The 19856-nt window shown below is 46.4% G+C and overlaps 2 protein-coding genes across 4 annotated transcripts in view; one reads left to right on the top strand and one right to left on the bottom strand.

Annotated features, from left to right (window-relative positions):
• Positions 1-11611, top strand: part of ARHGAP4 (Rho GTPase activating protein 4) — a 120820-nt gene extending 109209 nt beyond the window's left edge. For all 3 annotated transcript variants that reach the window (XM_083158686.1, XM_083158687.1, XM_083158688.1), the window contains 8 exons: positions 633-735; positions 1803-2036; positions 3409-3485; positions 4643-4823; positions 4934-5014; positions 6018-6167; positions 6309-6408; positions 8320-11611. In XM_083158686.1, coding sequence (XP_083014812.1) covers positions 633-735; positions 1803-2036; positions 3409-3485; positions 4643-4823; positions 4934-5014; positions 6018-6167; positions 6309-6408; positions 8320-8535 — 1142 coding nt within the window. In that variant the 3' untranslated portion in view covers positions 8536-11611. The remainder of the gene's footprint in view (positions 1-632; positions 736-1802; positions 2037-3408; positions 3486-4642; positions 4824-4933; positions 5015-6017; positions 6168-6308; positions 6409-8319) is intronic.
• Positions 11612-11799: 188 nt separating this feature from the next.
• Positions 11800-19425, bottom strand: LOC146035319 (caveolin-3-like). Its single transcript, XM_083158689.1, has 2 exons — positions 19306-19425; positions 11800-12184 (listed from the first exon to the last, which is right to left on the bottom strand). The coding sequence occupies exons 1-2, from the start codon at positions 19423-19425 to the stop codon at positions 11843-11845; spliced, it is 462 nt and encodes a 153-aa protein (XP_083014815.1). The 3' UTR covers positions 11800-11842.
• Between the last annotated feature and the right edge of the window lie 431 nt (positions 19426-19856).

The raw sequence follows: 19856 nt of genomic DNA, 5'->3' as shown, positions 1-19856 counted from the left end.
CCACTATTAACCGACAGTCAGAATGCTTTATGCCGACATGGTCAAAATGTTGACAATATAAAAAAAGTCGACATTTACAAAGGCATGTCAAAAAATGAGTTTTTCATGATTTTTAAATAAAAAACTCATTTGTACTTTACTGACCTATTAAGCATAGAGGGAGAATATAAGAGTGTGTTGAGGACAGCGAGGCGCCATACCGAAGCATGGCTATGGCAGCGAGCCATGCGAGGGGACGCAGTACACTTATACAGTGACCAGGTTGACCTATGTCGACACCCCTCCCCGCCCCAAAGAAAAACAGAAACCTCACGTTGACTGTTTGACATATCGACCTTTTAACTGTTGATATTTGAAATGTGTTGACATTTGACCCTGTCAGCATAATGCATTTGAACGAATGCATTTTGAACGTGTCAGGATTTTGACTGTCGGTCAATAGTGGTCGGTATTTTGACTGTTGGTAAATCATACTGAACCTCCATCTAGCAATGTTTGGAAGCATTTGGGGGAAGGGCCGTGGTTTGGCCCCACTATTTGGAATTTCGGATTGTGCTACAGCCCTACCTCTGAAGCCAATAGCTATGTGTCCTTTTATCTATTGTAAACCATTATCCCTTCTCTCCTCATAGAACTAGAATCCCAAGATCGAGCTGTACCTCTGAAGAAGTTGGTGTCTCAGCTCCATCCGACTGTCAGCCTCGTCCTGAGATACCTCTTCGCCTTCTTAAATCAGTGAGTAACAGAAGGAAACCAGGCAGATAACAATCCCGATGTTACTGACTCATAGAGCTCTCATCTCCCAACGTGCCGTTTCTTTATTGCTTGTTAAATTGATTCAAACATTGGTGGTGACTCTAATTAACTGGGTAAGCTCGGTGTCGCCGCCCTGCTGAATCCCCGCCCTCTTCCGATTCCCCTCTGTACCATGCAAGGGAATGTGTAACTAGAACACATCCCATCGCATGCCTCCGCTAACCGGAGAAATCATTTAATGGTCGCCGACCAACGAATGTTTTCTCATTCCTTCACAAATAAAAGTCAGTCTCAACTGACTCATATTTACGAGCACTGGGACGAAGACCGGGCAGGCATCGGCCCGCCCGCGTACCCATGGCATGAGAATGCCCAGTGTTTTCATGGGGAGGCCCATACATTACTGGTCATTCCAATGGACAAGCCCCGTTTTCTCCCCTGGCCCTCCCTCACTGCATTGAACGACCGGGTGAGTGTGTAACTCGCAGAAGCCGTTCGCTGTCGGGGGTTTGCACATGCGTAGAAATGCACATTTGCAAACCCCCAAAATCGGGGCTGAGGCCGAATTCGGATTGCTACGAGCGATCCTGAACGACCCCATGGTTCCTTACTCCAGTAGAGTATGGTAGTCCTAGTACACCACCAGGCAATAACGGCTTATAGTCTATCTCTCTGGACCATGGTGTAAAAAAGCTGATGATTGTTGGCCAAGTTGATGATGATGACCACACTTTTTGGCTGTTGCTGCATCTTCAGAGAGACGGCCAAAGTCAGTACTTTTCCCATTTAGTTTTGTCTTTTTGCCGACAGCATTGGACTTGGACAGAGTAGCACGAAAAAGTTGTTTGTGCCAAACTTCATGGCGTCAGGTTTGTGAGGCCACCAAGGTCAACAATGGTGTAGAAGACTCATTATAACTTACCCAATGAAGAAGGTAGAATCTCCAGGACAATAGCTATATACACTACTAGGGAGTGATTGTAAAAACACGAACATCTAGGACAGATGTGATTTATCTTTCATTTTCCTTTCTCTACATACTCTAGTTTGTCGCAGTACAGTGATGAGAACATGATGGATCCATACAACCTGGCAGTCTGTTTTGGCCCAACCTTGGTTTCTATACCTGAAGGACAGGACCCGGTGTCTGTCCAGGCTCACGTTAATGAGGTTGTGAAGACCATTATCCTTTACCATGAGCGGATTTTCCCAGGGCCTACAGAACTGGAGGGCCCCATATATGAGAAATGCATGACGGTGGAAGAGGACGAGGAATACTGGTGAGATTTAGAGAACATATGAGAGATAGATAAACTACTAACTAAATAGCTCCCGTCATTTTCCAAACATAGGGCCTGATTCAGACTGGATCGCTGATCGGCAAAGTTGCAGATACCTGACCCTTTCATTAATCTACAACAGAGATAGGCTGATCGGGGCAGGCGCTGACATCACAGACTCTCCTTTAGAACACATGGACATTTTTTTCTAACACTCTCAGAAACCCCAAACGCCGGCTTCCGGTCAGCCAAGCTCTGGCCAATTTGCCAAATGCAATTTCTGGACTCGCACATGTGCAGTCATTCGATAATCCCTTGATTTCTGAATTCTCGAATTAGAAATCAACTCTGAATTAGGCCCATAACATGTAGCAGTCAGAAGCTGATTGGTTGACGCTTTTCTATCTCCACTTCATCACTCTCCAAGCGGTTATAATTCTCTCCTTGCCGGCCAACATATTAAATGTAGTTTTTCTGTGTTCAGATTAGTTTCTTGGAAAGTAAGTGTTAGAACAGATTAACCACTTGTGGTATGGACAGAAATTTTCCATGCTTGGCTGTGCTGTGGGCTGTCCCGGAAAATTACCGGGCATACCACCAGTAGGTAGGTGTGCGCCAGTGGCTCAGGGGAAATTGGCAACGATCGGAAGTTCGGACGCCTGAGTCCCCCCGAGCCACCCCGAACCTCCCCAAGCTTGGCGTGCCACCTGGTCGCTTCTACAGTGCGAATGGCGGCAGTGAGCTCCAGCATAAAATCGCAGGAGAGCGGAGGTCAGGAACGGGGGGGGGGGGTAGGGGGGGGGTAGGGCGGCGGGGGGGGGGGGGGGGGGGTAGGGTGGCGGGGGGGGGGGGGGGCAGGGGGGGGAGGGGAGAGTCGGGACTGGCTGCTGCCCTCGAGTGGTGAGTATTGCTGGGGAAGGACAAACCTGCCCTGGCAGTTTTGTCCTGGCCCAGCAAATCCCACCACTCAAGGGGTTAATATCTCTGTATTCAGATGTGAGAATAGTGGTAATCAAAATCTAAAAATTATACGTTTTTCCTGGCGTAGTAATTTTAGATTTTCTTTTTCATTCATTGACTCTGATGTAACAATCTAATTACTTTGACTTTGTTACGATTGACGTTACTGTTGATATTGAGGCCGCAGTTGCATGTGTACTGGCTAATGATGTTCTCTGATTCATTTGCACCATAATTGAATGACCGTTGAGTACTGTGGTTCTGCCAACATTTTTGTGGCATCTTATAAATAAGAGATAATAATACTGTAGGTGCCGGAAAAGTTGCTTTTTTATACTGAAAAGTTATCGCCTTCAATAATGTTTGACAAGAGATTGGTCACTAAGGTTAGTCTGTGCCATTTCTCTTCTAGCGACGCACTGGCCCTGGAGGTGACCGTTGAAGAAAGTGACCAAGAAATACAGCAGGAGATGGCGGTCAGCGAGGATGGTCAGACACAGGCTCGGCCTTATGCATTTTGTCTCTTATATTTGTCTGTCTGCTGTGTGTCTCAGTCCTCCTTCTGTTTCAGCTCTCAGAGGACTTCTTACACACTGGGGGTTTGAGCACAAGTGTCACAGCACTTGGTCTGACTCATGAGCTACATAAATATGGTGCTGCAATGCAAGGGGTGCAAATACATGCATTTCTGTTGCATGCAGGGTCAATACTGGCTGCGTTTGCATGTAGCCCACAAATACTGTGCAGCTTTATTACTACACTGTCGTTCAAATTTGAGATTGGACACATCTCTCCCCGATCTAATCTGTTGCATCTGCCCCACCTGCAGTGCTGGATGGGTTTATCCACAGTTATGGGCTCTTTTTTTGCTTTACAGTAGGGATTTCCTTCCATGTGGTTACCATCGATGGCAATTGGCCATCAGTGGTTTACCAAATATGCACTGGATGACCACTGATTTGTTCATTCCTGTTCTCTGAACACAGGAGAGCTTTCCCTTCTTTACTTCCATCTCAGAATCAGAAATCCTGAAAACATGACCTGTTGAGAGTACTTAAGATTCAGAGTTGATAACCTCTGTTAAAAATCCGATCAGATTAGTTATATCATAGTGGAAAATAAGGTCAGCGGCTTGTCACCATGGAGACTGGTGATACTTTGTGCTTTCTGTACAATAATGGTTGGCGTGTGTTGCCGGCATTCCACCCATGTCACTGGCAAGTTGCCACCACCAACATTGCAGATTTCTCCCATGTCAGTGTGGAGGACATTCTGTAATGTTGGACTACAGTTACTCAGAGTGATGTGTGTAGTCCATAGGAAAACCACAGGGAAAATGGCCGCCACAGAGTTATTTCCACAGAAACATGTGCTCTAGACTCTAGCAAGGCGCTAGGGTCTACTAGTGACCCTGCTGCTCGCAGTCTACTGTGCTGCCACGGGTTAGAAATGCGGTGGCTCAGACCAAAAATGCACAAGAATCCACCCTTAATATGCACCTGTCTACAGACCTATGTTCTCCTGCTCTTCATTCCTTCAATTCTATTTATATCTTTCCTTTTTCTAATACCGCCCCTACCATCCACAAATCATATGAGAGGTAAGTAGTCTTTACTAACTCACCTACTATTTTCTGGATCTTCCAGAGTTAGACATAGTGGAGGTTGTAGCAAAGTTTGACTACTCGGCCCGGACACCACAACAGCTGACCTTTAAAAAAGGGGACACGCTACTACTGCACAGCAAGGCATGTGGTGACTGGTGGAGAGGGGAAGCCGCAGGGGTGCGAGGACTAGTCCCACACAAATACATCAGCATGCCTGAAGGGTGAGTGAGAACAGGATGGGCAATTAATGTATGTATGTGGCACAGTTACATTAAGCTTCTCTGCGTCCTGCTCCCTCACATCCTATATCTGCGTCTTTCTCACATTATAGAGCAGAGAGAAAGCTGGAGCAGCGAGCGCTGAAGAAGGAGGCAGAGGCACACGCCTCTGAGGATATTCCGGCTGAGCCCAGGTATGAAGTCCAGCAAGTGAAGCTGTTTTAACCTGAATGTACTGTGGCATAGTAGCAGTGATGTATGAAGGCAGTGGATCAGTGATGTAATGGGGCACAGTAGCAGTGATGTATGGAGGCAGTGGAACAGTGATGTACCTGGCACAATAGCAGTGATGTAGGGAGGTAGTGGAACTTGGGCACAGTAGCAGTGATGTATGGAGGCAGTGGATCGGTGATGTATTGGGGCACAGTAGCAGTGATGTATGGAAGCAGTGGATCGTGATGTATTGGGGCACAGTAGCAGTGATGTATGGAGGCAGTGGATCGGTGATGTACCTGGGCACAGTAGCAGTGATGTATGGAGGTAGTGGAACTTGGGTACAGTAGCAGTGATGTACAGAAGCTGTGGATCGGTGATGTATTGGGGCACAGTAGCAGAGATGTATAGAGGCAGTGGATCGGTGATGTACCTGGGCACAGTAGCAGTGATGTATGGAGGCAGTGGATTGGTGATGTATTGGGGCACAGTAGCTGTGATGTATGGAGGCAGTGGATCAGTGATGTAATGGGGCACAGTAGCAGTGATGTATAGAAGCAGTGGATCGGTGATGTGTTGGGGCACAGTAGCAGTGATGTATAGAGGCAGTGGATCAGTGATGTATTGGGGCACAGTAGCAGTGATGTATGGAGGCAGTGGATCGGTGATATATTGGGGCACAGTAGCAGTGATGTATGAAGGCAGTGGATCGGTGATGTACCTGGGCACAGTAGCAGTGATTTATAGAGACAGGGGATCGGTGATGTATTGGGGCACAGTAGCAGTGATGTATAAAGGCAGTGGGTCGGTGATGTAATGGGACACAGTCTCTGTGGTTTACATTATAGTTATAGCAAAGCCTCTATCTGGCCTTATACTGGTGTCACTATTATGTTATATTTTCATCTCTGATTTATAATGCTCCCAGTAATGCGCCATTGCCCTGTAAACGTTGAGCTGTGTATCTTGTAATCACTCTCTCAGGTTACGTGTAAACTCTGACAGCGCCTGCTCCCCCAGAAAGCGCAGTGAGGGAAGTCCTATCCGAAAACTGAACTCCCCGTTTATGGAGACACCTAGGATTCCCTTTCCCATAACTCATTCTGGGCCCAGGCTGCTGGGCCACTTTGACAGGTAAGAGATGAATAGAATCATGAAACTATTTTGAGTTATATTGGTTGTAAATGAGAGTATACAGTATGTTATATTGGTAAAGGGGAATCTTATTTTGTTTTCAACATCCCTGTAGTGATTCGTCTGTGTTCTATCCTACAGGTTACCTGGAGAAAGGAGAAACCCAATGGATATTGCATCAAAGGGGAGCAGTGTGGCCAAAAGCTGGCAGAATGATCGCCAAGGCATAGAAGTAGATAAGGTACGGGCTTTTCTCTAATCACCGTACCGTCGGCCAAGAGAATCCCGTTTTCTGGTTGACTTTGTCGGCAACTTGGTCAAAGCTCCTGTATAAATCCTTTAAAAAATATATGGACTGTTGTAGTGGTATATGTGGTGGCCACCCATGGCATTGAGGAGTAGGAAGCCTACTGCAGTTCTGTGGTGGACTGTTCTAGTGGCATATGTGGTGGTCAGACAGGGCGTAGAGGACTCGGAAGCCTACTGCAGTTCTGTGGTGGACTGTTATAGTGGCATATGTGGTGGCCAGACAGGGCGTAGAGGACTAGGAAGCCTACTGCAGTTCTGTGGTGGACTGTTATAGTGGTATATGTGGTGGCCAGACAGGGCGTAGAGGACTAGGAAGCCTACTGCAGTTCTGTGGTGGACTGTTCTAGTGGCATATGTGGTCACCAAGCAAGATGTAGAGGAGAAGGGAGCCTACTGCAATTCTATGGTGGACTGTTGTAGTGGTATATTTAGTGGTCAAGCAGGGTGTAGAGGAGTAGGAAGCCTACTGCAGTTCAGTGGAGGACTGTTATAGTGGCATATGTGGTGGCCAGACAGGGCGTAGAGGACTAGGAAGCCTACTGCAGTTCTGTGGTGGACTGTTATAGTGGCATATGTGGTCATCACGCAAGACGTTGAGGAAAAGGAAGCCTACTGCAGTTCAATGGTGGACTGTTATAGTGGTATATTTATTGGTCAAGCAGGGTGTAGAGGAGTAGGAAGCCTACTGCAGTTCTGTGGTGGACTGTTCTAGTGGCATATGTGGTGGCCATGCAGGGTGTAAAGTAGGAAGCCTACTACAGTTCAGTGGAGGACTGGTCTAGTGGCATAAGTGATGGCCACCCATGGCGTAGAAAAGTAGAAAGCCTACTGCAGTTCAATGGAGGACTGTTATAGTGGCAAATGTGGTGGCCACATAGGGTGTAGAAGAGTAGGAAGCCTTTTGCTTTATCTCCATAAGAATGCAGAGAATGACTGCATGGACCAATAGCATAGGTTGAGGCTCTCAGACGGGTATGGGATGACAGCACTAAGGTCAACATGCATTTGACCGACCACTGAAGTTTGAAAATGCTGTTATGGGGTTTTCACTTTTTTTTTTGTCCTTAATGTTGACACAGTATACCCTTTGGGCACGCTATTTTATTCTCCCACCATGCCCTAGTGGATGGTAGGGCATGAAATACCGCCTGTTGTCTCATAAAAAATTGAAAAACCCCATGTCGATCTTTTGACTGTTGACCTTGCTCATGTCGACCTAATGTTTGTTTCGACCTAAGCCCATGTCGACCTTTTCAGATGTTAACATAGTCCATGTTTACCTTCAGTGGTTGACCCAATGCATGTTGACCTTAACTTTGGGACCCAATAAACTATATGTATAATGTACGTAGGTCAACATTAAACATCTTCACAGTGCTTTGCCATGTTTTTGTGGCCTCAGTACAAAACTGACCAGTGCAGGGAGTACGGCCGGTAAGGGGACCAGGGATGAGGGCTCACCATCTTTAGGTCGTAACTTGACTTTGAGAAGATCGGTGAGCAGGTCCAGTGCATCTGAAGAGATGTCCCAAATGAACCTGTGCAAAAGGCCTGTGGGAGCAGAACTGTGGACTCTTGAAAGGGGGACAGCATTGCCAGATCCTTCCCCAAATTCTGCCATGGGGCCTGGCATGCCACATTCCATGATGCCCCTTGCTGCATTACCATATTAGTGATATCGCTTCTGCTTCCATGTAATCGGCAGTACTAGCACCACCAACCACACCTGAATCTGGTCCAATGTACGCAGTGGTCCTGTAAAGCACATCTGCTAATCACGGATATCACTGCCCTGTATCCACCACTCGTTATAGTAAATATTGCCGTTTATCTCTCATTACAGAACGTGACAAAGAACATGGACAGCGTTTTCAAAGAGCTGCTTGGCAAAGCCGTCCTGAGGCAGGTCGGACTGGATGAACTGGGGGAGGCAAATAAAACAGGGAAGCCTCCTGAGACAAAACCCCCTGCACCGCCGAGTGCTAGCGAGCCTGTTCGGGGGAGCCCGGCTGTGAAAAAGGGGTCACACGGAAGAGCTGTTTTTGGGGTTCGAAGATGAATTGATGACCTCAACTAGAACTGGGGACAAGATGAACAAAACTCCGTTAAAAACCTGGTTGCCATACTTGGGTCCTTTTTCCGGTTGGCAAGTTCCACCCAGCCGCGGGCACAAGATACCGTGGGACAGGAGTGTTTGGCAATTGTGGAATGAAGTATAAAACATTTACCCGACAAGCTCGCCCGCACTGCATTTGTTACTATGTGTCCGTGTTTGTTATCATCATAAACAAAAGCACAGCCGTGAGAAGCTTCTCTCCCCTCTCCTTAATAGAACCAGCAAGGGCATCCGTCCAGCCAGTACGGGAGCTAGGGGCAGAAGATCCAACATAGAGACATTGTTGCCTGTGGCATATGTGGCACCTGGTCAAGTTCATTCATTTTTCTCCTACTGGTACTCACGTTTACAGGAGGTTGGCCAGCTTGCTGTACAGCCACACCTTCTGTGCCGGATAATGCCAGCAAGGTGCCCACCTGAAACAAAGCACAGCTAATAACACCACTGATCATCCCTGATCTTCTATAATGATCAGTCAGCCAGCATAGTATCCCATATGTGACATGTTGGGAACATAGTAGACAAAGACATCCTTGGCTTGCTCGCAGCATGGGGGAATTGGCATTAGGTACAAGAAAGTTTTTAGATGCACGCAAAGCAGCTCTCCGTTCTCCGAAGGGCAGAGAAACCAGTTGATCCTACACCCGCTCTCCTCAACATTTTTGCTTTCAGTAAAGTTCACTGTAGCTTAAAGGCCAATGAACAGAATACATTATGCAGGAAGTTAGCATGTCAGCCACAAGATGGCACTAAAGAGACCAATAGGGAATGATTTACTAAGCTGGTAACTCTTGGCCTGATTCTGCAAGAGGGGGGAGATTGGGTCATTAGGCTGACAGAAAAAAGGTTGACATGTCAAATGGTCGACGCACGAAAAAGGTCGCCATGGGAAAGGGTCAACGTGAAGTTTTTCATGCTTCGGGCGCGGTGCCTCACTGCACTCTTCACATTATTATATTCTCCCTCTGTGTCCACTGAAATGGGAAAGTACTAAAATGTCCGTTTAAAAAAAGAAAATCATTAAAAAACTCATGTTGACCTTTTACCATGTCGACCTTTTTCATGCTGACCTAATGCATGTCAACATTTTTGATGTGTCGACCTGTTGACTGTCTACCGTAGCATCCTTGTCACATTGAGATGACCAAGTTAATATAGAGGGTGTGCGCATATAGAGCCTGATTCAGTAGTGAACAGTCCCCGGCTTATTTGCTCCGAGGACCGATGTTTTGGCTTTGCGCATGCGTATATGCTAATATACGCATGTGCAGGGCTGCTGTGCGCACAGGGGAGCCGTAGTGTATGGTAGGGCATGATGTCGGCTCAAAATTGCATAAAAAAACTCATGTCAACCTTTTGAGCCTGTCGACCTTATGAACCAGTCAACCCTTTGACTATCGACCCTTTGACTGTCGACATTTGGTCCCTGACGACCTCTGAGGGCATCTGTGTGTTGCATCGCAAGAAAATCTTATAAGGAATTAGAATACTAGGGGTAATCACGTTCATTTACATGTATGCAAATTTGGCCCTGTTCCGATGGTTTGGGGACTGTGCGATTATGCGCATGTGCATCCCCCTTGTGCGAATGCCTTCGCCAACAATACCAGTCACCGAGGCGTTTGTGGACATTGGGGTGGGCGGGGAGCTGGCACAGTGTTTCCTGGCCGCGCCCACAATGGGTGCACGCAGAAAAACCCTGGGTGTCCCCATGCGAATGCAGGAGTGGCTAAGCCTGCACAGGTCACATGACGTCAGCACTCTCCCCATTCTCGTACATTTCCGAGCCAAATAAAAGTCAGTATGACTTTTAATTGCGAAAGGGGGGAAAAAAATCATACGATGGTCGGCAACCATCGAATGATTTTTCCCCCGAACGCTAAAATGCTAACAAAACTGTGGCAAGGCATGATGGGACTTGTAGTTTCACAACAACTGGAGGGCCATAGTTCGGACATGCCTTCCCTAAGACGCTCGGGCACGCCTGCATTTACCCTGACACTCCCATAAAACATCCGGTTACCACCCCCAAACTCGAGCTTCCTGCCAAACATACGCCCAGCGATAAAAAAATCAGCAGGATAGTCAATCGCTAATCACCCGGCCTGCGAATTTGCAGCATTCGTTCAGGTTTGAATAACCCCCGAAGAACGACACAAGCAAACAAATCTGACCGATAATATAAAGACAAAGCTAAAAAGCACAGAATGGGCCCAAAAAGCAATGTGTGCGCCAGATATTTCATACAAACCATTAAAATCGTCATCTGCTGGTGAAATAAATGTGGTTGGCTTTTATTTGCTCCGGGCATTTTTACAGGATTTAGATGATACCTCAGTAACAATATAAGCATATAATGCACACTTACCGCCAACTGGCTATATTGCTACGCCTCCAGCACAATGAGATAAATGATTGAGACGAACCGCTTTGTTTTTATTGTTTCAGGAATGAGATATTCAGGTAAAGTAGATCTTTCCATATAATGGCACAAAAGACAGCGTACATTGGACCTCACGCGTTTATTAGTTTATCAGGTCTTGCCCGGATCTCTGCTTGTGATAAGTCTTCGTGCTGTATGTCGTGATTTCCGCCCCGTCTTTGTAGTGTTGTCGCCGGTCCTTGCTTTTTCCCAGCCTTACTTGTAAACAAAGCATTCTGGCAGTTGGGTCGCTGCACCACCAGTGTACCCATGATCCTCTGCTTGGCGTGCCTTGTTGCACCCCTCCTTATGTAATCCTACCTGTGTGCAATGAACGATACACTATTAACTTGTCTTTGATCTCATTCAAATTGGGGAAAAGCCTAATTTGCGGCGGTTGTCTAGTCTTGAAAGGTCTCCACATTGATCATGGGATTTTGGTTGCTATTAATACATAAGACAATATAGAAACATAAAAACAATATGACAGAAGCCTTGTATTCTATATTCTATACCCCCTCCCCCTACAGTTCTCACAAAAATACAGCTGTATGTGCATAAAGAGAAATGCAAATAAAATCTGGTATTTATACCCTCTATTGTTATGTATTGTTCTTTGGATTGGTGAAATATGTCCCAGTCTGCTTTCTGGATTTGCAGTCGCTCAGTTCTCAGCATCCTGGCCAGAGGTACCCACAATGCACTGGGACATAATGAGATGTTGGTCTCTCAGGTGACATCTTTTCTGTAATATATGGAAGCACAAACCCTTCCGCTGCCCTGTCAGGAGGGAAATGTTTTTGTTTTGGTCTCTGTTTTTTTTTTTCTTCAGACTTCTTTTCTGAGGGCCACACGGATTCCACCGCACGCCTTACCCACGGCCTCAAAGATGGGGTCACAGAAGGTACGGACGCAAACCGCGTAGAACTGGCCCAGGCACTGAATTTCCATCATGTAGCTCTTGATGCAAGGGACTACAGCCCAGATGTGACAGAATGAGAGACAGGCGAAGAGGAAGCCCCAGAGGAGGGCCAGCGGCAGGCCGAGGATGGCAGAGAGAACGCGGTAACACCAATATTTGGTGACGGTGAAGGTGGTGCTACTTGCTTTCCATACTCCGTCAAAGCTGTGAATGGAGTCTGGTTCCGCAATGACATCCTCAAAGTCCACCTGCAAACAGATAATATAGACCAAATAAGACTACAGGAGCACTTACAACAAACGAAAATAAGTGTGTGTGTCGTCGAGATAGGGTCGCTAGATAGACCTACATTAGGTTGACACAAGCATTAGGTTGACAATTGGAAAGTCAAAAGGTCGTCATGGGCTTTTCAGGCCTTATTTCATACGCTACCATCCACTAGGAGGAGACTGGAAGGAGACCCGAATAGTGTGCGAGGGGACGTGGTACACTAATACAGTGTCTATGTCGATTTACGGCGAAATTCGTGTCAATAAAGTGAATAACTCATGATTCCCTTTTGACCCTGGCGACCTATTTTATTTTTCGACCTTTAGTGGTTGACATAATGTATGTCGACTTTCATACTATCAACTCTATGACCCATACCCGCGAGAGTCTGTACATACCATCGAATGAAGGCGGCACTCAAAAATAAATCCAAAATCCGTCACCAGATGGTGATTTATTACCTGTGTCTGGTGACGGATGTATTTGTGAGTGCCGCCTTAATTTGATGGGTGTGGTATGACCCACCAACAGTCGGGATTCCGGCAGTCATTTCTCCGACGTCGGAATCCCGACTGCACAGCGGGGGGAGCGCAATGAAGCCCCTTGCGGGCTCGCTGCGATCGCCTCGCTGCGGGCACGGTGTAGGGCTGCGCTTGCCACCTATTTTATTCTCCCTCTATGGGGGTCGTGGACCCCCATGAGGGAGCAGTCGGGATTCCAACGTCGGAGTAATGACTGTCGGAATCCCAACTGTCCGAGAGCCGTCCGGCAAGTTGTACTTTATGGGATAAATTTGGTTAAAAGCTGCTCTTCTCAAACTCTTGTTAGTAGGACAGAAACAGAGAGATGGTTCCAAAAAAAGGGGGTATTGAGAAGGTGCTCTTAATAATCAGTAGGTCATTCCTTAACCCAGTAATTTTCGTATGTACCAGAATTTTCGTATGTACCAGAATACCTTCCGGTTTTCACAATACATTTATTAAAACACTAGTAAAAAACAATGGCATGTCCAGTGCTTAGTTACACATAAATATAACAAATTTTTCTTTAAAAAAATCGTGCAACAAAAATGTCTTTGATTTCTCCAATAGCAGTAACAGACGTTTACCCAACGCGTTTCGCCTTTTAGTCAGACTTCATCTGAGTGAAAGCCCCAGCTAGAGGAGACAGTCTGAAATAGACAACTGTCCCAGAACGTATGCATTTGGGTGAAGTATATCCATTCGAATGAGTACTGAAAACATCACGGTTGGTTTTCTACTACCCATTTAAGGTGCTATAACCATCACCGGGACTATATAGCACCTATGGTTTGTATGCCAGGTGTGAAAGTCTGTATTGGCCCAAATGATTATTGCCATTTAATTTTAAATGTATGTGTAACAAAGCACTGGACATGCCACTGTGTGTTTTACTATGGCTGGCTTAAGGACCTATTGATTTATTAAGAGCGCCTTCTCATGTACATATATATATGAAAAAATGGGGTGCATTTAACATGGGAGCCCAGATAATACATAAGTACCTTCACTCTCTAATGGACAAAACCATGATGCACTGCAGGTGGGGCAAATCTAACATTTGCAGAGAGAGTTACATTTGGCTGAGTTATTTTGTTTCTGCGCAGCTTAAATACTGGCTGTTTTGTTTTTACCCTGCAATATAGATATCGGATTGAAGTACAAACCCCACCCAAATCTAACTCTCTCTCTGCACCTGTTACATCTGCCCCACCTGCAGTGCACATGATTTTGTGCATTAGAGAGAGAATTTGTTTTTGCAAGTGAACCAGAATCAGGCCCATAGTCTGAGAGATCATCCAGTATGTCAGACAATTTTTGTTTTAAGGCTATTCCCTGTGACATGTTATGATCTGGAAATATTGTGAGCCATAGTACTGTATATACTGCTGGATTCCATGACTAATAATAACAAGTGCAGAGGCCTGATGTCTGTTCTGTACCATGGTTACGGCTTCCCTACTAACCAACAGCTCCAGAATTAGGCAGAGGACTGTGCTAATTTCATGCTGGCTGCTGTCACACACACAGCAGATGAGGTGTGACAGCTGGACCCTCAGCCCACATCCACCTCCGCACAGTGACAAATATACAGGGGGAATTAATGGAACTCTCATAAATGCCAGCAGTGATATCCCTTATAAGTGCATCCCTCCAGTCCGAGAACCCAGGCAGAGTGATTTCTAACAGCAGCCTTACTGCATATTCCCCTTTCTGTGAATTATTCTGATACCCCGATATTTCCCTTATATCATGAAATGTCGGAGTGCACAAGATACACTGCGGCTGCTGCAAGGGATTACAGCTAAAGCCCATTCACCTCTTTTCAGGGAATCCCCCACATATGCTAATTGTGGAGTAAATATACTAAGATGGGAGTTCTATGGAGATAAATTGGGATATTGCCCATAGCAACCAATCAGAATCTATATATTATCTTTTCATACCCTCCAACATGACCCATTCCATTAGGTACAAAATTCTCAGTTCCTGGACTTCCCTGCCAGTGACAGTTACAGAGTCGGGACTGCACCATTGTCCAGTATTCAAAAAGGGGAGCCACACCTAATGCCACTCCAAATATCACTGTCTTGGACTCACTGGCAGTTGATGTGACTCCCCCTCTTTGAATTTTGGACTGTGCTGGCGTCCAACCTCTGCAACTGCCACTGGCAGGGAAGTCCAGGAACAGAGCATTTTGTACCTAATGGAATGGGTCATGTTGGACGGTATGTCTTTTAGAAGGTGCTAAATAAATAACAAGTAGAATCTAATTGGTTGCTATGGGCAACAACTTCAATAGAACATCCATCTTAATAAAATTTACCCCTGTGGGCCTAGTTCAGAGATGTAGGCAAAACGATGGTTTATGTACAGTTGCGATGGTGTGAGATCTGGGTATGTGGAGTACGGACGGTGTAATGGCTAGCATTACTGCCTCACAGCAATGAGGTTATGGGTTCAATTCTCACCGTGGCCCTAACTGTGCGGAGTTTGTATATTCTCCCCGTATTTGTGTGGGTTTACTTCGGGTACTCCGGTTTCCTCCCACAATCCAAAATATACTGGTAGGTGATTTGACTCCTAACAAAAATTAACCCTAGAATGTCTGTGTGTGCATGTACATGTGGTAGGGAATATAGACTGTAAGCTCCACTGGGGCAGGGACTGATGTGAATGTATAAATATTCTCTGTAAAGTGCTGCGTAATATGTGTGCGCTATATAAATAACTGGTAATAAATAAATAGGGTCCTGCATTGTTGGATGCATTGTGTCTGCAGGTTATCTGTGATTGGCAGTCTGCTGCTGAGGGTTTGGCCATGGCAGCAATTTCCCAAAACAGAGGCACGTTGCTGGGGGAGGGACGAGGCAAAGATCTCTGTTAGAAGGCATAGATTTCCTGCCCACTTTGTAGAATTGTGGCACAGCCAGCCAATGGTGTGTCAGAAGCATAGGCGAATCTAGGGGGTGGTCCGGGGGTGCACCCATTTTGTAGCTGAGGGATAGGGCTTTCCAACGAGCCCAGCCCCGTGTCTCTAGCCCCCTAGGAACCAGAGATACGGCCAGGCAAAGCTGGAACGTTTTCCCTATAGGATAACATGGGACCCGCTAATTCCGACCCCCACCCAGTTCAACGGCTGCCAGTTCCCCCTTCGGCATCCCTGAAGCTCGAGGTTGATCTCAGTCGAACCCAAATCGCTGGGCTTTCAATCTGATACCAGGCTGGATCCATATGGGTTAATTGGTTCCAGGGATATTGAGGTCAAACCGTTTTTTTATTTTTTTATTTCTAAATGTAATTTATTTACTTTATGTTCTTTGAGGGCAGATTTCTCTGGAACCAAACAGCCCAGTTTCACAGGACCAAAATCATTCGAAGCCAACTCAAAAGTTCTTCAATATGATACTGGTCTCATGTAAATGGGTCAGTTGGTTCCGAAGATATAGCTGGTTGGTTAAAGGGGGGTAGGGAGAGAGGGAGTGGTTGTTTCTCCCCCTCACACCAGAAAATGCAGGGACTAGGCTGGTGTATAAGAGGTCAGCCTGGGAATGTCCCTGCATGATCCTGGGACCATATTCCCGGGTAAATCCCTGCATCTTCTGTTGTGAAAGGGGTATTATTTCAAACAGCCGGGACCTGCAGTGCTCTGAATACAGCCGGGCAGCCCCCTGCTATCTGCCCAGCTGTCAATGACTGTCACCCCTGCAGCTTCCGCTCCAATTCTTCTCCCCGCTTTCACCTCAGCCCACAGCCCCCCCCTTAATCATGTGGTGCCGGCGCCCGGCGTGCTCCCCCGACATCACGCACAACAACAGCACGCACAATATTTCAAATGTCCACTCGGCTAGATGGGGCACCAGGAGGGGAGTGGGAGCGTGCTCTGCGCTGCGCTCTGCTCCTCTCCCCATAGAAGCAGCTGCACCGCACTCCATCTCTCCCTGCAGCAGCAGCGAAGGCTCATATAAAAATTTACAGTAAGTGGCACTTTTGCGGGCATTGCTTAAGGGATGCTACAAGTGGCGGTATGTGGGGGCATTACACATAATGTGTGGCTTAATGTGTAAGGGGCATTACGGTGTGCAGCATCATGTGTAAGCGGCATTATGTGTGCAGCGTCATGTGTAAGGGACATAATGTGTGCAGCATCATGTGTAATGGGTACTATGGTGCGCGGCATCATGTGTAATGGGTACTATGGTGTGCGGCATCATGTGTAATGGGTACTGTGGTGTGTGGCATCATGTGTAATTGGTACTATGGTGTGCGGCATCATGTGTAATGGGTACTATGGTGCCATCAAGCAAGAACCCCCTAGCAATGAGCACGTAGGTAAGCAGCACTTATGTGGCAAATATGTAATCGGCATTACGGTTTGTTATATAGTATGTAATGGGCATCATGATGTGTGGCACAATGTGTAATGGTCATTATGGTGTGTGGCCTTATGTGTAATTGGCATTACGGCGTGTGGCTTTATGTGTAATGGGTATTACGAAGTTTGCTAAAATGTGTAATGGGCATTACTGTGTATGGTCTAACGTGTAATACCACACCCCTTTTTGTGATGCCACGCCTCCTTCCCATGAGACCACGCCCCTTTTTGTCGCACGGCAGTGGCAACCTTGTTTTCAAGGGTTGCCGATACCAGAATCTGCCTCTCCTAATGCAGCTTCATTTGCCTGGTCATTATGAAAGCACCGCCCATCCTGAGTAACCTACGGGCTCTTCTGATGACTGTTATTCCCCCAAAGGGATCCTGCATCTTTGGGTGCTGCAGCAGATCACAAGTAGTCAGTGGATGTCTTTCTATTTAATACCTCCTGCCATTTTTACATATTTTAGCACACGACTACTGTATTCATCTCTGAATCTTCCCCTATATCTGTGTATCTGATTTGCACAAGACATATGCATGCATCTATGTGGCTGTACCGCTCTATCTATCTGACTTTGAAAGTAATCTTCATCACAATTCCAGAGCACTGTAAAATAACGAATGTGGTACAACTGCACAAAAGTGGAAGCAAGTAAAATTCAAATAACTACTGACTAGTAAGCCTCACATCACTGGTAGGGAAAGTAATGGGAACATTTATAAACAAAATATTTGTGGAATATCTTAAATCAAACAATTTCCAGGATCCAAAACAGCATGGATATAATATTGAGATCATGTCATACAACTCTTACCTACTTTTTTGAATCCATGACTAAAATAATAGATAGAGGGGGCTGTAGATGGCCAAACTTGTCCACAAAATCTACCAACAGTTTATGTATTTCAGACTACCTATCTGGTGCACATGTGCTGTCATTGATAACGGTCACATTTTCAATCATGTACTGCATTCATTCTACAGATCTTCAGGTGGCCTAGAAAACAAGAACTGTTGGCAGATCTCGAGGACCGGTTTGACCACCCCTGATGTAGTAGTAGTAGTAGTAGACTTTAGTAAGGCATTTGACAGGGTCTCATATAGCAAACTGCTAAATAAACTCAAAAATTGTACACATATGTTTACTACATGCAAGAACAAGGAACATTGAATGCTATGATTGCCCTATGGTCCCGCAGACTGCCCATGACCGTGGCACCATGTTTCATACGTACATATTTGCAGCTTTGGGGACGAACATGCCCCAAGAAACATCTACATTTTCACTGTCACTCTCCATTACACCATCAAATGGATTCCTGTCAATCACTCTAAATATTGGATCCTTCCAAGTGTTACAAGTGGCACGTGCGTCATCAGACCAATGCACAGAGGGACTAACGGGTCATAAAACTTGAAGTCCCCCCAATGCAAAATAAATCTTTTATCGGGAGAGGTCCCCTTTACATGAATCTTATGGCATTAATAATGGACACTATGCATGTAATCCATAGCGGCAAGCATCCATCCTGTCCTAGATCTCAGGCTCAAAATGCATCTGGCCACACCCTAGTCTGCCCAACCCATAACCTTCTGTGGTAAGGCCATACTCCTGAATGCGGAATCCTGGCAAATTTTGGACCCCGGGCTTGTTGGAGGATCTCGGGAAAGGGGGGAGGGCACAGATCCCACTGTGCCCCTCCTCCCACTTTGTAGGCAGTTGCACTTGCAGAAGCAGTCACTCCCCTCTTTCTGCGTGAGGTGCAGGGTGAGCGATTGCACCCATTCCCCTTCCACCGGAGCCCATCAGCCCCCTATGCAGCGCACACCCACTTCACAGCCACACAAAGGATATTATTTTTGACATTTCTTAAAGGGAGGCTGGTCATACCTCCTGCATTGGTCACACACCCTCCCAGTACTTTATCTGATTGGCTGCTACCTTATTTATCCACTTTATCTCTCTCCAAGACTGAAAAGCTAGACCTATATCTGTCAACGCGTGAAGAGAGATAAAACATCCACCAATCAGCTCTTAACTGCCATGTCGCAGGCTGTATTTCAAAAGTGATAATTGGAGCTGTACTTTATCTCTCTCCATTTACTCTCTCATTTCCCCCACAGTCGGGTACATAAACTGTACACTTGGGTTCTCACCACCAGCAATGATCACATTTGAGCACCTCACCCGTCACCTACCTGCACCACCTCCTGGTTAATATTCTTGGGGTCCCTCTGTACTAGGTCGATCTCTTTGGTGATGGTCTCAGTGGGGGATTTGCCATCCTTTGCCGACTCTGGTTGCTGGATCTGGGCCATGTCCTGCCAGTTGGTTTCTCTCACCCACCTCCTGCTCAGTCAGTGTCCTGCAGCTTCTGCCCCTGTCTCGCACAGAGCTGGTGAGACATCCACAGAGGGTCCGCCCTCTCCCACCTTAACTGATCCCTGTCCATGTGTCACTCAAGGAGCTGTCACACGTGTTTCTCTATTCCCCTAGTAGAACGGATTATCACTGAAGGACTGAATGTGATACAGGGCCAGATGTACTAAGCTTCATAGAGAGAGGTAAAGTAGCAGCCAACCAGCTCCTAACTGCCATGTTGCAGGCTGGGACTTTATCACTCTCCACTTTATCACTTTTTGAAGCTTAGTAGATCTGGCCCTCCGTGATTTATGGATGCCCTTTCTAGATCACTCTCTACAAAGTGATAACAGAGAGCAGACGCTGAACCTCTAAGCTCTGTGCACCT

This window comes from Crinia signifera, chromosome 9 (assembly GCF_055691185.1).
Source record: "Crinia signifera chromosome 9, ASM5569118v1, whole genome shotgun sequence".
Lineage (NCBI taxonomy): Eukaryota > Metazoa > Chordata > Amphibia > Anura > Myobatrachidae > Crinia > Crinia signifera.
Note: the sequence above shows the minus strand (reverse complement) of the source record. Positions and strands in the feature narration are given on the sequence as shown.